This window comes from Anoplopoma fimbria, chromosome 3 (assembly GCF_027596085.1).
Source record: "Anoplopoma fimbria isolate UVic2021 breed Golden Eagle Sablefish chromosome 3, Afim_UVic_2022, whole genome shotgun sequence".
In the NCBI taxonomy this organism is placed as follows: domain Eukaryota; kingdom Metazoa; phylum Chordata; class Actinopteri; order Perciformes; family Anoplopomatidae; genus Anoplopoma; species Anoplopoma fimbria.
Genome location: NC_072451.1, coordinates 26,419,084 through 26,435,215, shown reverse-complemented (window position 1 = coordinate 26,435,215; position 16,132 = coordinate 26,419,084). Strand labels below are relative to the sequence as shown.

Sequence of the window (16,132 nt, the reverse complement as noted above, 5' to 3'; positions counted from 1 at the left end):
AGAAAGCAAAGTAAAAAAAAACAACACGTCCCTTTATTCTTATGATGCTTGGCATGAGGGGATAATGTATCAAATGTTTGCATGTGTCCTTTGATTTGGCCCCATTGTAACAAGGTCCAGATGTTTTAGAGGACTAGGGCCCGATTTAAAGTGTCATAAACCTGTTAGCATTGAGTGGGAAAAAAACATGTCCCACGCTAGGTCAGCAATTCAAGGACCCTTATGTCCTAGTAATTTGTCTTAGTGGTAACTTCCCCTTTTTGAGATTGTTTACTTGTTAACATTCCAGTTGGCGACTGTTAATACTGGGGTAGCTAAAAGGGCCGGAAGGGGCATTGTCCTAAGAAAGTCAGAAGTACCAGTTCTTCAAGCCCAAACTGCACTGGGCAAGATTAATAATTATGATTACATCAGTCTTATTTGTTTATATTGCAGTGTTTTGCAAAAGACAAGGCCATCAGTCCATGGCGTCACTTTATTTACCTAAATTTAAGTGTTTAGAACATGGACTCATCTGCGGACAGGAAGTAAGAAAACTAAACAATGTCTGCTAAACAATGGTCCACCACTTTGATTCTGACTGAAATATCTCAACAACTATTAATTGGGTTGCCATGAAACATTTGAAAAATATTTATGGTCACAATGAATCCCAATGACTTTCATTGGCCGCCACCTTCAGGCCAAAATTTCAGCTTCTCCAACACTTTTGTTCACTGCTTTACCCAATGACATTCTCATCAGCCCCAGTCTTACTTTGTGCTGAGCACTGCTAAAAGTTAACTATCAAATGTTAGCATGCTAACCCACCAAACTAAGATGGGGCACATGGTAAACATCATGCCTATTAAACGTCAGCATATAGCTAAAAAAAAGCCAGACAGAACCGCTTGATATTGACTCTTTGTCTTGTTTACGCTTCCCCCTATTTTTGCTTTTCTCATATTATTAAGCCTTTATTAGTCCCACAATGGGGAAATTATTTCTCTGCATTTAACCATCCCGGAGGAGCAGTGGGCTGCAATGAAGCGCCCGGGGAGCAACTTGGGGTTAGGTGTCTTGCTCAAGGACACCTCGGCATGTTGCCGGTAGAGGGGTTTGAACCACCAACCTTGTGGTTACGGGACAAGCGCTCTACCTCAGCCCCAAATGGGGCGGCTGTGGCACATGAGTATTCAATATGAAATATGAAATATTGAATACTGTCAGGTCTACATGAAAATGTTTTGAATGGGCGCCTCCATGCCTAGTCAAGACAGCAGTAAATTATGTCTGAATTACACATTTATTGTAAGTCTTCATTCAAGTGGGTTGGAGTAATGAGGCAAATTAACTCAGGAATGAAAGAAACTAAACATTATTATAATTTTGTCTCTGAAAATTGTATTTCAATCTCAGTGATCCACTGTGGTTTGTTTCATATACATTTATATGTCTACTTGTGTATATTTTGTTTTTGGGGGCAACTTTTGAACCAAATTGTTTCAGTAAGGCTGATTGTGGAAATTACAAACTGTAACTTGAGCAACAATTAGATGTAATTGTAGTTTTGACAGTTTGTACATTTGTAGACAAATACCACATCGTAGCGTAACCACTTATATGTAAAATATGTGTGTTCCCTTTGGAAATGTGAGTCGAAAGTGTAGCATTTGGCATCACTGTAATCTGCCAGACTCCATCAAGGTGGAATGGAGAGGCATCCGGCTGTGGTAGCCACCCAGTTACTGTATATAACATAGTATTAACACTCTGCACAAAGAGTCTTCACACAAAAAGGCTCCAGTCTGTACAGGCTTTCTTTGTGTTGCCATGGAAGTTTCCATTGCCAGCCAGCAGTGAACTGGGCATGCAAGCAAGTCTCATAACAGGTACATGGAATAAGGGAATAAGTGTTGAGATTTTTTTTTTTTGACTGACTCAGAGTCCAAATGAAATACAGCTGTTTTACAGACACCACTCAGGACTGCCCCCATCTCTCTCTCTCTCTCAGCCTCTTTTCTCGTCGCTCTTTCTTTGCCTCTGTTCTTCAGTTTCTCAACAGTGAGCTAAATAACATTGACAAAGCTGAACTTCAACTGACCATAACTTATTCTTAGTATGAGCTTTTTGAGCAACTCTCACGGTGGTCAGATGCATTACATTTACATTACATTACAGTCATTTAGCAGACGCTTTTCTCCAAAGCGACTTACAGTCAGTAGTATGTTACATATCATTCACCCATTCACACACTGATGACAGGCTACCATCAAGGTGCCACCATCAGACTCTAACTAACATTCATCATCCAGTCCACACCGATGGCCTTCAGGAGCAACTTGGGGTTAAGTGTCTTGCCCAAGGACACATCGACTGCCGAAGCCGGGTATCGAACCACCGACCCTCTGATTGGAGAACTACCTTACTCTCCACTACGCCACAGCCGCCCCAGATACATTTCAGGAGATGCTCCAGAAATAAATATGTTGGTTTCTGTTGCTTCAAAATAGTGTCTTTGTTATATTTTATCAGAACTACTGAGTCCCTGTTAGAGTGTACTTCACCACAATGGTCCTTTGAATTAAATACTTATATCAGCATGATAACATGCTCACAATGACAATGCTTATTTTCACATGTTTAGGTATTGTGTTTATTTGGTCATAAAGCAAAGTATTTGATGAATTAAAGTCTTGACCTGATGATGGCCTTGTTGTACATGAATGTTGGTACCAAATGTCCTGATAATCCATCTCATAGATGTTTGGATGTTTTATTGGATAATTGAAAATAACCTGCTGTTGGCGCTAGAGTAAAAGTCTTTAGCTAATTAGATGGTAATCTATTCAGTTGTTGAGAAATTTCCAATGGACAATATCATCCCTTTATTGAAAGGCTGATAAGTAGTTATACAATAAATGCTTAATGATATTTGTTTTGCCTTGGTCCAAAAGTTCAGCCCATAAATTATTATGTAAATACAAAAAACAGGCCAAAGCTGGATCTACATGGTTCTCACTTGACAGCTATGATATGTTAGGTACAGTATTCTCCATGTTACCTCTGCTCTTTCTATGCTTTTGTGGCATTTATGTATGTCTTGGGGATAATCTGGCTGAATTCCAGTTTGTTAATTGGGACGTCCTGGCTGCCGTCCAGCGTCTTAACTCTTGACAGACTAAGGCCCCCCCCCCCCGTTGTTCTGCGCTGGGCCGTTTAGCTAAACAACGTGTTTTCAGTCAGCTCATGACGTGTATGTGTCAGCATGTTTATGTACTGTGGTAGTTTATGAGCAGACAGCAAGAAGTCTCAGTGGCCCTTTGGATATGAAACATGGCACGCTAGGGAGGTACATCATGGGGGTTTGTCACACAAAGCTGAGTAAGCAGAACACGTAAAGAAGATTTTGCTTCTATCAAAATGTTCATGACCTTTGGAATTTGCTTTGAAAAGGTTGCATTGATGCTTTTGAGTGTCCAAGACTTTTATGTAGCGTGCATGTAGACAGTAGTCAGTCTCGGAAATGTTTACCAAAGTTTACCATGATTATTACATTAACATACCTTAAAATTCTCTGTGGATGTAATTATGACAAAGCAAGCCATCAAAGAACTACTTGTTCCACATCTAGTATGAATATAGAACCCCAGTAGTTTTGTTTTCTTTCTGGATTCTGTGTAACAGAATAGTGCAGCTACTTATTTACATCATTACTGTGTGCCACTTTTCAGAAAACACTTCAGTGGGAAAATGCGACCCTGGATAGAGCTTCTGGCTGCTCTGCCCAGAATGAGTTTCCATGTTAGTTCAGTGGAAGCATCATTGCTGTCTGGGTTTAAAACCTGTCCCTGCCAGGTTCTACACCACAGTATGTGATGTTGTTTATTCTAGAAACTTTAAAGTTAAAGTCCTGACAGTTAATGCTCTTTCATCTTTTGATTATTTAACATCATACACAATTTTTTCCCATGATGACCAGTTAGCTTGAACCTTCATGTTCCAAGTCAGTGTCCAAAGGTGGAGCGTTTTGCATTGCTGCCCCCTCAATATGGAACAGTATGTAAGCACACTGATTGTAAAGTCTCCCCCATGTATGCACCTTATAAATCTTTTCTGTATTGCAGTCCTTAAACAATATAAGATTTACAATGAAAAGTTTTCAAAATTGATCCAGCAGAACCAGAGATTTTGTCTTTATTATTCTTAAGAAAAGGTCATGTCAAGTTCATGCTTTTAAGATTCATGCTCTGTGTTTTTTAAAACAATCTTACGTACAGTGTAATAATAACGTTATGTGAGGGCATTGTACCGAGAAGAATCTGTTGTTTTATGTTAGTAGTGGGAGGTTTGTAGAAAAGTTAATTATTGAAGCATGTAGAATGTCAACAGTCTGGCTGAAAGGGTTTTGACTGAAATTCAGTGACCCTTAAAGCAAGAGAGACACACATATGATACTTCCACCATGTTCAAACTCTAATGAACACAGAAATGCCACCCCTGCTTTGCTCTTGACCCAGAACCTGCGGACTGCTTGTTTACATGGTGGGTTGTTGTCCTTTAAGCAGCATGTTCTCTGATGGAGCTCTCCGCACTGGCTCTCAACAGGAGGCTCTCAGCAAACATAAGGACAACAGGGGCCTGCAGATCCACGTCTGGGTCCAAAGCTGGGCCCCTTTGAGGTGGTCAGACGTGATGTTTGCACAGATGTTTAGGTCCAAGGCCGAGAGGCCAAACCCCCCCAGTACCCCTCTGGTGGTCCGGGGCCCACCCCTGACTGGGAAGGATGGAGCCTCTTGTGGCTACACATTCAGTCCCATCACGGCGGACATGACTTAAAGGGACAGACACAGGCCTCTGATTCTCTGAAGTCACATGAAGATATCCGCTGGAGAATTTTTGTAGCTTCCCGCATTGGAAAAAATTGACTTGCCCAAAATGCCAAGGGGCATGTTTTGAATTTGAAAGCAATGCAAACTAGTGAACAAGCAGCCAAGTGATCAGAAAGGTTGTAATCAAACGAAATCCTACATACTGTCCGTTTAAGACAAGTTTCACATTACGACAATAAAAGTGTATTTTAAACCTTTTTTTTTTTTGTCCAGGCTATTTATTTCACAACCTTCTTGTCTGATAATGTGTTACATGTTTCCAGAAATTCTCTCTTCCTCTATAATCAGATTTAAACTATTGTTTCGTCTTCAAAAATGTCCTTATTGCCTGTTGTGAAGCACCAGCTGCCCTCTCACACTGCTTGCCAGAGGCTACATGGTCAGTTCTAATGAAGTCAAGTAAAAACATCCTGCCTAAAGTATAATGTTTAGCATTGTATCACATGGCGTTAGTTGTTTTCAGGACATAGGGTTAAGACTAGTGAACAATTGTGACATGAATGCCCAAGGAGTTCAGTGAACTGTGGTTTTACGTCGGATGGCAATGAGGAATGACACAGAAAGTGGAACGATACTGTTTTGTCTCTGTCTTATGGTGAACACATGTGCAGTATTTTTGAAGTTTCATATTGAGTCATTCATTCATGAGGGCAAATGTTTTCAATAGATACTTGGCTGAAGAAAGGCACAGTGTGTCCCACTTTAGACACGCAGTACTAAACTTAGTTATGAAATGAAAAACAATATCCCATTTTCAAATGAAAACCTTTTGGTTTGTTTTTGTTAACTCCCTGCTGCACAACATTTGAATTACTACTGCTTACTCCTACTGAATACTGTTCACCGTTTTGTGACTCAAATTTTGTTGTATGTTGCAGGAATCCAGGAGGGTACGGAGTGCACCAAATGTAAAAATGACTGGGCACTGAGGGCGGCTATTGCCCTGCTCTATGTGCTCTGTGCCCTGCTCACCATAGCGGTAGCCGTACTCGGATACAAAGGTAAGTCAAAACTAAACAGAAATCTGTTTTTCATGTTTGTGCTACAACACACAACCCTACGGTGCTGATTTTGATGCTGTGGTCACATGACACAAATCCGACTACATTCTTACATTTAACACAGAAAAATAAGAAAACAATAAAAGTAGGTTTGAGAGTCACAGTCTCTAGATTCACCTTCACAATTCCATTTCTTTAAAACCCACTACGATCCAAAGGTTCTTTTTAAGTCAGAGAATGATAAATTGTGCACAATTAAGACATCGATGAGGGATAAGGTATCTTGCTTTATACCAATCTTCTGTTGTTTTAGCTCAAGGCATAACTTGCCTCAATCAGGCCTACAGCCTCAAGAGTTGCCAGCAAGGTTGACGACCATTAGTCTCCTCTAAAAAATAGCTTCAGGGCCACCTCTGAAAATTATCAATCCGAGTCCTGCTATTCTTATTTCAGCAGAGAGAGAGAGATGTTTGTAGACAATTTCCCAATGAAAATATACAGTTCATGAATTATCTCAATGTAAATATATATACTTTTAGCAGATTTTCCCTTTACTTCCCCATCCCCTGCCCCCCATGTGCAGACTTTCTCTATCTTTGTCCTAGGGGTTGTATAACCTCCACAGAATGGAAAACGAAAGTCAGTGAGTCCAGCCTTAGATTTACCACTTGAAGAGACTCCTTTGACAGACCACATTGTTTACGTCCAACTGAATTGATATCTTTCGGAGATTGGCCAGAGCTCCAGATTTCAAACACAATTGTTGTGCAACACCGTCCTTACTGCAAACCATCTTTGATGTTTCTCCCTATTTGAACAGGGAAATTATATTGAAGAAAAACAGAAAGGAATTCAAGATATCTCAGGCGCCATCAAATGGAATGCACTTTGTGTATTATTCAGTCTCACACATTTGTGGCCCCAATCTATCATAGAGAACCTCAAAAATCCAAGCCCTACCTGTTCCACAGGCGCCCTGACCTGGACAGACAACACGATGCATTCATCCAGTGAGGAATGATTTTCATCAAAATATGCTCTACAAATTAAGATCTTAATCTGAATTTGCCCTGTAAGTGCTGTCAGGATTGTTTAGGGTTTCCAGCGTTGTTTGCATGAAGCCCATGTGAGTTTGGTCTAATGTCTACCAGATGACCACGCAGCGACTGCCCTGGCTTAACAACCCAGAAGAGATTTTATGGCTTGGTAGCAATTTGTTGTCTCACAAATGGCTACAAGTGTCCAAAATAGTTTGCAAGAAAACCAGTGAAGGCTGGTTTCTGTGTGTTGTGTTGTTTCCCTTCAGCACATGCACTAGTTAACCAGCAAATGTAAATACAGCTTTCTGCACCAATCAACATCTTCGCTGCTGCGTCGCTGAGTTTGCGCTCTTGCAGCATTGATCAGCATTAATCTGCTCGGGCCTCATGATGGGTAACTGCCTAAGTATGGCTCATAAATTCACAATAGGCAGCCAATAAGCCTTACTCAAAATAGCAACCTTGTATAACTCAATAATGCTTTTCCAATACAGGACTGGGGGTTAGTTATACGTCACTGTTTTCAGGGGCAGGTCGTAAGCAGTAATCTTAAATGAATGTGATGGGCAACAAATACAGTATTTGTCTGAAAAAGAGAAAGAAACACGCATTTATGAGGGAAAGAGAAAGAGACCAACAGCTCTTTAAAACTGGGTCCATTTGTTTTCTTTTTTTGTCCCAAGTGCATGTTATTGTTTCGTGTTTTTGTCACTTCTGGAATGATAACAGTGAAAGCTAGGGATGTTACCCAGTGCAGTTTTTAGGCGCCCACATACAGAGAGACAAACAAACGGTGGAGGACAGGAGATGGACTCTGGTTGCAGTTGTGAGATGGACAGAGAAAGTGGAACCAGAGACAGTGTTCTAGTGTTCTAGTCTGGTATTAATCATGTGTTTGACATTGTTTATTCTCTTGAAGCGGAATTTGTGAACGTACTTAAATGTAGATTTGTAGTGATCAACAGATACACAGTTGCAAGGTTACAAAACTCTTCAAGTGGTTCAACATCATGCATTTCAAAATTACTGTTTGAGTTTCCAGTTAACTGGAGAGAAATGAATATAGCAGCACCCTCTGCTGCTCACAAACAGTTTAGCTCAGCAAATTTTGCTTTTTCATTTTAAGGTGGGCTATTTATGTATAACTGGAGGAAGAAGTATTCAAAAGCTTTGACGAAGTAAAGGAAGCATAACCATATAATTCCTTTAGAAGTAAAAGTACAAATTAAACATTCGTATGTATTGGATTGTCAATACTGCTGCATTATTGTGAGCTGATATTAACTGCTGTTTATACTGTTGTAACATAATACGGTTTTATGTTAAATCTTAATCTTAAAAGTATCTATCTATCTATCTATCTATCTATCTATCTATCTATCTATCTATCTATCTATCTATCTATCTATCTATCTATCTATCTATCTATCTATCTATCTATCTATCTAGCCATCTAGCCATCTAGCCATCTATCATTACAAGATTGTCTGTTTGTCGTAACTACTGTAAATATGTATTTCTACCTCGTCGTTCCTCTTTCGTCAGTGGTCCAGAGAATGGACAATGTCACAGAGGGGATGCAGAATTATGGAGGCAAGATCAATGCTGTGGAGACAGACTTAAAGAAACTAGGTAAGTCTCATAAACCTAAGATTAGTTATCAAATATGGATTTATTTTTTTTAACCAACAACAGCTGGGAACAATATTAGAAATGCAAGAAGGTGCTTTTTGACTTTGAGATTTTACCAGATTTTTGTTTTCTTTACAGTAAAATATTTTTTTTCTGTGTCACGTTTTCAGATGATCAGACAGGAGAGAAGTCAGTAAATGCCACGAGTGACATCAAGACCTTCAAGTCAGATCTGGAGGCATTACAGAACCAACTGAATGATATTGCCCTCAGGGCGACCAGAAACAGGGATATCCTGGACGAGCTTCAGATCACAGGAGATGACATGCAGAACGGCCACGTCTCCCTGCAGAGCTTTATGCAAGGCAACGAGGCCTCATTGCGTGGGGTCAACCAGACCTTGGCCTCCTACAGTGGCATGATTGACAACCTCCAGACAGACACTGCACGGCTCCAGTCAGATATACAGGGCCAGGTCAAAGTTCAGAGCCAGACCCAGGTTAATATCAGTGCGCTCAACATCACCCAATCCCAGCAGCGCAATGTCCTCGGCACGCTCCAGAAGACGGTGGAAGACGCAGGCCAGGCGGTGCAGAAACTGAAAAATGACTATCAGGGTCTGCAGCAGACGGCCAGACAGAACCGGGCCGACACAGAGTGGCTGAAGGAAAAGGTCCAGAACCTCCAGGTTTTGGCAGCCAATAACTCGGCCCTGGCCCGTTCCAACGGAGAAGCTCTGGATGACTTGGGGGCTCAGCTCAGCACACTAGCCAGCCAGATCCAGAACACCTCAGCTCTCAACGAGGAGCATGGCCAGAGCCTGCACGAGCTGATGGACCACCAGAGAGACCACGATAACGCCACCTCATCTAAGTTTGATAAGATGGAATCACGGCTAGACAGACATGAGGACGACATGGACCGTGTGACTGGAAACGTGAGCTTCGCCGCGCAGCTCCTGGGTGCGATCAGCACGGACCTGAACGGCCTGAGGTCGTGCGCTGAGACGGTGATACGACATTCAGACCTGATACTGGGGCTGAATGGGAGTGTGACGGAGGCCCAGGCAGATAGCAAAGAGCTGCGAGCACAGCAAGATGAACTGGCGACCAGGCTGGACAAAGAGGTCAGCAACCTCTCAGTGGTGATGGAGGAGATGAAGACGGTGGACAGCAAGCACTCTCAGCTCATCACCAACTTCACCATCCTGCAGGGTAAGAATACAGGACGTACTTGGTGCATATCCTGGAAATAGTGAAACATTTTCAAATGATAAGATGATTTATTGTGATTTATTATATATTCTCCAAATCTACTAAAATAACAAATACATTTACAAATATCTCCTTCTTCCATTTCCTCTTAATAAAATGTTTACACCTGTTTTTAAAAACTGCTATAAAGAACCATAACGACGAAAGTCCAGGAGAACACCAATGTCCGGTCTCTAGTACACTAATACTATCAGCAAAAATAATGTTTAACTAAAAATAGCAAAGTAGAATAAACAAATGCAATGTCTTCTTTTTGAAACACAAGGTCCACCAGGTCCAAGGGGCCTCAGGGGGGATAAGGGTCCCCAGGGAGCCATGGGCCAGCCAGGACAAAAGGGCGATAAGGGAGACAAAGGGATGCTAGGGTTGGTGGGACCTAAAGGAGAGAAAGGTGCTGCTGGACCACAAGGTTTGACGGGTCCAAAGGGTCCTATCGGGGCTCGGGGTCTCCCGGGGGCTAAAGGATCGAGAGGGTCTGGAGGACGACCCGGAAACAACGGTGAAAAAGGCGATCCTGGGGCTCCAGGGATTCCTGGTAGGGATGGACTGTCAGGTTTGCCAGGAATACAAGGGCCACAGGGGACCGGAGGAGCAGCAGGACCTGCAGGGCTCGATGGGCCTCGTGGGCCAGTTGGACCCATCGGCCCTCCTGGTCCTCCAGGGCTACCAGGGATACCTGCGCCAGCACCTCCACTTTTAAAGCCGCCTCAGCCCACTCAGCCTGTTAAGGTCCTTGAAACCCCCAAACCACCCCAACCCCCAAAACCAGCCCAACTCCCCAAACCCTCTCAACCCCCCAAACCAGCAGAGGAACCACAAGGCTCCGTGTCACGGCAGATCCAGCCTCCTGTCGCCCCTGCTCCAGTGCCTGGTGAGTTAAATGATTACATTGAGGTGGCCCATTCTAAGTACGTTTTAACAGATTCAGATTTAACATTTGACGTGTGATTTTTACTTTTAATTTGGAATATTTGTGTAAATAATTAACTCCAGGTTGCCCGGCCGAGTTCAGAAAGTTTGGAGCCAGCTGCTATTACTTCTCCTCTGGTCCTCAGAGGCTCAACTTTGACGAGTCCCACCAGTTTTGTGCTAACATGTCATCTCTGATGCTCATCATCAACGACAATGACGAACAGGTAAAAGAGAAATAACCCCGACAGTTACTTTAAGACATTCAGTGACTTTAAAGAATGAAATGAACCTAAGTTTTTTTCTGAACTGATTTTCCTCTCAAACATCTTTTGCTCCTCTATCCATAGCAATTCGTGAGAGATGCAATTGCAGGAAAAGGCTATTTCTGGCTGGGTCTTACTGACAGGGAGGAGGAAAATGTCTGGAAATGGGTGGATGGAACTTTACCTGTTTTCAAGTGAGTAAACCTACAAAATTGGTTTAAAAAATAATTATAAATCTGTTATTAAGCAGATAGAATTAATGTGTTTTAGAGATTTCTGACTTGATTCCTGGCTTCATTCTGTTCCAAAACAGCATGCCTCTATGAATGTAACTAACGAACACCTTGTATGATGATTCAGCTTTAATACATTCTGTTCATGTTGTTCCTCTCAGGAAGTGGAAGCCTGGCCAGCCCGATAACTGGACCCATGGCCACGAAGATGGCGAGGACTGTGCTGGCCTCATCCATAACGCCAACTGGAACGATTTCTACTGCACTGACCGCATCGGTTTCATCTGTGAACGTGCCTCTGACTGTCAGTACCTTCTTTATATAAGACCTTTTTGAATTATCCTATTTCTGTGTATTTGTGCATAAATATGTTTTAAAGTATAGCGGTGGCCATATTCTAAATTTGTCCTACTTCCCACAAATCCCATCTAAAGACAACTATCAACAATGTGTTAGTTTGACTCTCAGTACTCTGTGGTACTCTAGCTGAGTGCTGTAGTTCTTAGCAAATATTACTGAAACTGTAGTTCTCCAAAGTATCTCCAGGGGTACATTTGAGAAACACTGCATGACAAGTGAGTGCTGGCATTTCTGATCACCAGGGATCAGATTTTTAAATGGGATTTACTGGAAATAAACCACACATAGTCCGGTGAAAAAAACCAATCCTAGCTAAAGGTCTGGAGCTTTTGACCATATTGCATTGTCCTCATCAGAAGAGTTTACTCTGTTGCCCAGGAAATGTAAATGATGAAACTTTCCATGATTCGGCCTGAAGTTTGTCTGCATGATTCTATGGGGCAACATTTATACTTGTGTGTACTTCATCATTATGATAGGTTTGCGAAATACCATATTTAGTTATTGCTGTTGCTATGACTATTAATATATCAGCCTGTAAGCACATCATAAAGATGTTCAAATGTACCATGTGTTCTCTTCACAGTGGAAGTTCCAGTTTTATAGCATCCATCGAAGACAGTGTGAGCTGTCCATGGGAGAACGGTGAAGAGGCTGAAGTTGAGGTGGAAGATGCGAAGATAATGAAGGACATGAGGAGGAGCTCTAGATGACTAGAAGACTCTGATAATCCCAGCTCAGTCAAGCATCACTGAGACTTGGACTGGTCTTTGTCTTAAAGGCACTTTACCAGTATGCTGCAAAAGACATGCACGGACCCAGAGCACCATTGTATTGATTTGGTATTTGTACTGAAGGAAACATTCATTTAGGCTCCACTAAGTCAGCCGCCGTTGTACAGGTGTATCTGTAAATAATATTTCACAAAAGATACATTGTTGGTTGGGATTGAATTTCATATTGTTGTATTTCTTGGCTACCTTCTCATTCTTTAGTGTTTCAAAATCAGAGGATTAAGTTTTTAATAAAGTGGAACTATTTTTATACTGTAAAATACTTCACAACTGTGATTAGAGATAAGCTCCCGGGAGATGATGAGGAATCACTCACCATCAGCAAATGACTGCAAACTCAGCTTATAAATAGAAGTAAAGAAATTAAATTTCACCTTTCTACAAATCTTTCTTTTTGAGAATAGATGCTCAGTGTGAGCAGTGCTGCTGTTTTATGAAGGACAGTATTTCTTCGACTTTGGTCTGCCAGTATGATTTGTATACAGTGAAGCACATATTAACAATATGTACATTGTTTTGTAATGTAGCCATCATATGCTGATTTAGTCATTATGCCAAATACAATATGTGAAATATGTTACATGTTTATAATTTGCATAATCAGTTGTTATTGTTGTATGATCGACCTTTTCCAATTCATATAATGCTTAAGGACTGAGTAGCATTTTGTAATCTGCTCAAGGCCCAATATGTCTTAATTAAATTACTTAAGTTCCTATGGATCACAATAAAATGGTAAATAAACTGTGTGGAGTCAGTGATTTTTGTCCTATGAAATACGGTAATAAATGCATTTAGATGATAGGTCACAAAAAGCCATTTATTTGTTTAATAAATGTCTGTAAGACAGGCAACTCCTAAGTGATACATTACTTATATTAGACTTATGCACATCTGCATCCTTTTATTTATTTGTAGCTTTTTATAATATATGTATTTTTTAAATAAACCAATGTATAACAATCAGACGTAGGGGAATTATATGTCAGAACAAGATTAAAAATGGCAGTGCAGTTTCAAATATTTCAAACACCAAGATATATAGTCATTGTTACTGCCTTAACTTTCGGATTAGATCTTTTAGATAAAAAATATATGTATATTGTGTATTGTTAATATAATTAACAAGATTCAATCTTTAGATTTGTGAAAGTTAGTGAATAGCAGTGCATAAACATAGAGATATTAATCAGTGGTGGAAGAAGTATTCAGATATTTTACTTAAGTAAAAACGAAACAAAAGTATTTGCATCAAAATATACTAATATATATTCGGATTTACATGTAAAGATCACTTAATATTTGCAGCTGGTAATGGTTTAGTTCATTTTAATTAGTCTACTTGATGTACTAGTGGGTAGCTTGTCAATTTCCTTTCGGGGATCAATAGAGTTTTACCTATAATAATACATATAATAGTTCATTGTTGAATATATTTAAAAATAAATGTAGTAAAAAGTACAATATATTTGCTTCTGAATTGTACTTTCAAGTAAAGTAAAGTAAATGTGCCTACACAGAAAGAGAGTCCAGGACTTCTATGTTAGAACAAACCCAAAATAAATGTACAGTACAATACATTCTGTGTGATCATTTAGAAGTGGAACTCCTCTGGAATATTTAATTTTTCTTTAAATCAGTGACTTATTTACCCTGATACTTATCAAAATGCATTGAGTATTTCCCTGGTATTGACTGATAAATTATTTTTAAAAATGACCTACCTCATACCAGGCGGAAAGCATATACTCACACACATATATTAGTTGTTATGTTATTGAGGTTTAACTGAGGGGAGAATAATAAACTTGAAGGGAACATTTAACCACAAGTCACTCTCTCGCCTCCAAATGGTTCAGAACTCAGCAGCGAGGCTTCTTACTGGTTGTAACAGACGACATCACATCACCCCAATCCTGGCTTCTCTTCACTGGCTCCCTGTTCGTTTTAGAATTGATTTTAAGATTTTGCTGATCACTTTTAAAGCACGTTTGGGTCCGGCCCCGACATACATAGGAGAAATGTTGACCCCGTATGAGCCAGCTCGCAGCCTTAGATCCTCAGGTGGGGCCCTTCTGGCTGTTCCAAAGTCGAGACTATAAACCAAAGGCGACCGTGCTTTCGCCATAAGGGCCCCTCGGCTTTGGAACGACCTGCCGGAGGAGATAAGGCTTCAGAATCAGTAATCTCGTTTAAATCACTTCTTAAAACACATTTTTACAGAATGGCTTTTATGTGATGTCGTCGTTTTAATGTTTCGTTTTAATTTGGTTTTAGTATTTTATCTTATATTCGTTTACTATTTTATGTTTACATATTTCACTTGATTTTATTTATTTTGTTAGTTTATTTGATTCGTTATTTCATTTTGTTTCTTAGTTTAGTTTTATCCAAATGATTGTTCTAATGTTTTTTCTATTGCACTGTTTTGCTGGCTTGTCTGTCGAAGCACTTTGTAAACCTTGTTTTTAAAAGGTGCTATATACAGTACCAGTCAAAAGTTTGGACACACCTTCTCATTCAACTACTTTGAAGAATCTAAAATATAAAACATATTCTGGTTTGTTGAGCATTTGTTTGTTTACCACATAATTCCATATGTGTTCCTTCATAGTTTGGATGTCTTCAATATTAATCTACAATGTAGGAAAAAAAAAATAATAATAATAAAGAAAAACCATTGAATGAGAAGGTGTGTCCAAACTTTTGACTGGTACTGTAGATATATATTTTCTTTAAATCAGTGACTTATTTATTACCCTGATAATTATTAAAAGTATTTCCCTGGTAAGTACTGACTGATACATTACTTTAATAAATGACCTACCTCATACCAGGCGGAAAGCATATACTCACACACATAAATGAGTTGTGATGTTATTGAGCTTTAACTGAGGGGAGAATAATAAACTTGAAGGGAACATGTAGTTAACATGTCTTGGTCACATGATCTCCATCACCTGACCATGACATGTTATTTCTTCATAGCTCATGGTCCATTTTCTTCCCCCTCTAGTGTCCATTCCGTGCAGAGACCCTATGACCTCTCACCTGTGTGAGCCTGTCATAAATCACACCTGATGACGACAACAACAGCAACACGTGACCGCCTCCTTCCATTACCCAGCATGCACCGCGCGTCGCCGTCCGGCTCAGCAGTGACTGTGTAGAACAGAACCGAGCTGGCGTTAATATGCGTGTTTATTGTGTGAAATAACGTCAAAGGGAAGGAAAACAACACAAACAAACCAAGCAGGGGAAGGCCACAACACACCCGCAATGCCTCTCTTCACCACCAACCCTTTTGACCAAGATGTTGGTGAGTAGAGCTGTGGAGGCTAGCTCCAGCATGCTAGCTGGGTTAGCATCCCACCACACAGCTTTGTTTGTGTTCTTGAGCTGCATGGCATTCAACATAAACCCTCAGGGTGTTTGTGTTAATGCTGCAGGGCCGTGGTGTTGTGCACAGTGCAGGCTGTGTTACCTGGCAGGCTGTGTCCATGTGTGTCAGTGTGAGGTTTGGTTTGTTGTGATTCACTCTGTTAGCCAAAAGCAGCACAGGTGGCTAACTAGCCTGCAAACTGAGATAAGATACAATAAGATAATCCTTTATTAGTCCCAGTGGGGACATTTACAGGATTACAGCAGCAGAGAGGACAGTGCAAAGAAGAGACATAGTAAAAAAACAAGTATTATAAATAAGCAAATGAGCAATAACATCCACAGTAACTGAAATATTATATATACAGACA

General features: G+C 40.5%; 1 protein-coding gene across 1 annotated transcript in view; it reads left to right on the top strand.

Annotated features, from left to right (window-relative positions):
- The window catches only part of LOC129089362 (collectin-12-like), a 43,556-nt gene that overhangs the window by 15,346 nt on the left and 12,078 nt on the right, over positions 1-16,132 (top strand). Inside the window, exons 3-11 of the mRNA XM_054596774.1 lie at positions 5,750-5,872; positions 8,458-8,544; positions 8,715-9,758; positions 10,084-10,689; positions 10,812-10,954; positions 11,078-11,187; positions 11,388-11,534; positions 12,173-12,251; positions 15,606-15,699. Coding sequence (XP_054452749.1) covers positions 5,750-5,872; positions 8,458-8,544; positions 8,715-9,758; positions 10,084-10,689; positions 10,812-10,954; positions 11,078-11,187; positions 11,388-11,534; positions 12,173-12,251; positions 15,606-15,699 — 2,433 coding nt within the window. The remainder of the gene's footprint in view (positions 1-5,749; positions 5,873-8,457; positions 8,545-8,714; positions 9,759-10,083; positions 10,690-10,811; positions 10,955-11,077; positions 11,188-11,387; positions 11,535-12,172; positions 12,252-15,605; positions 15,700-16,132) is intronic.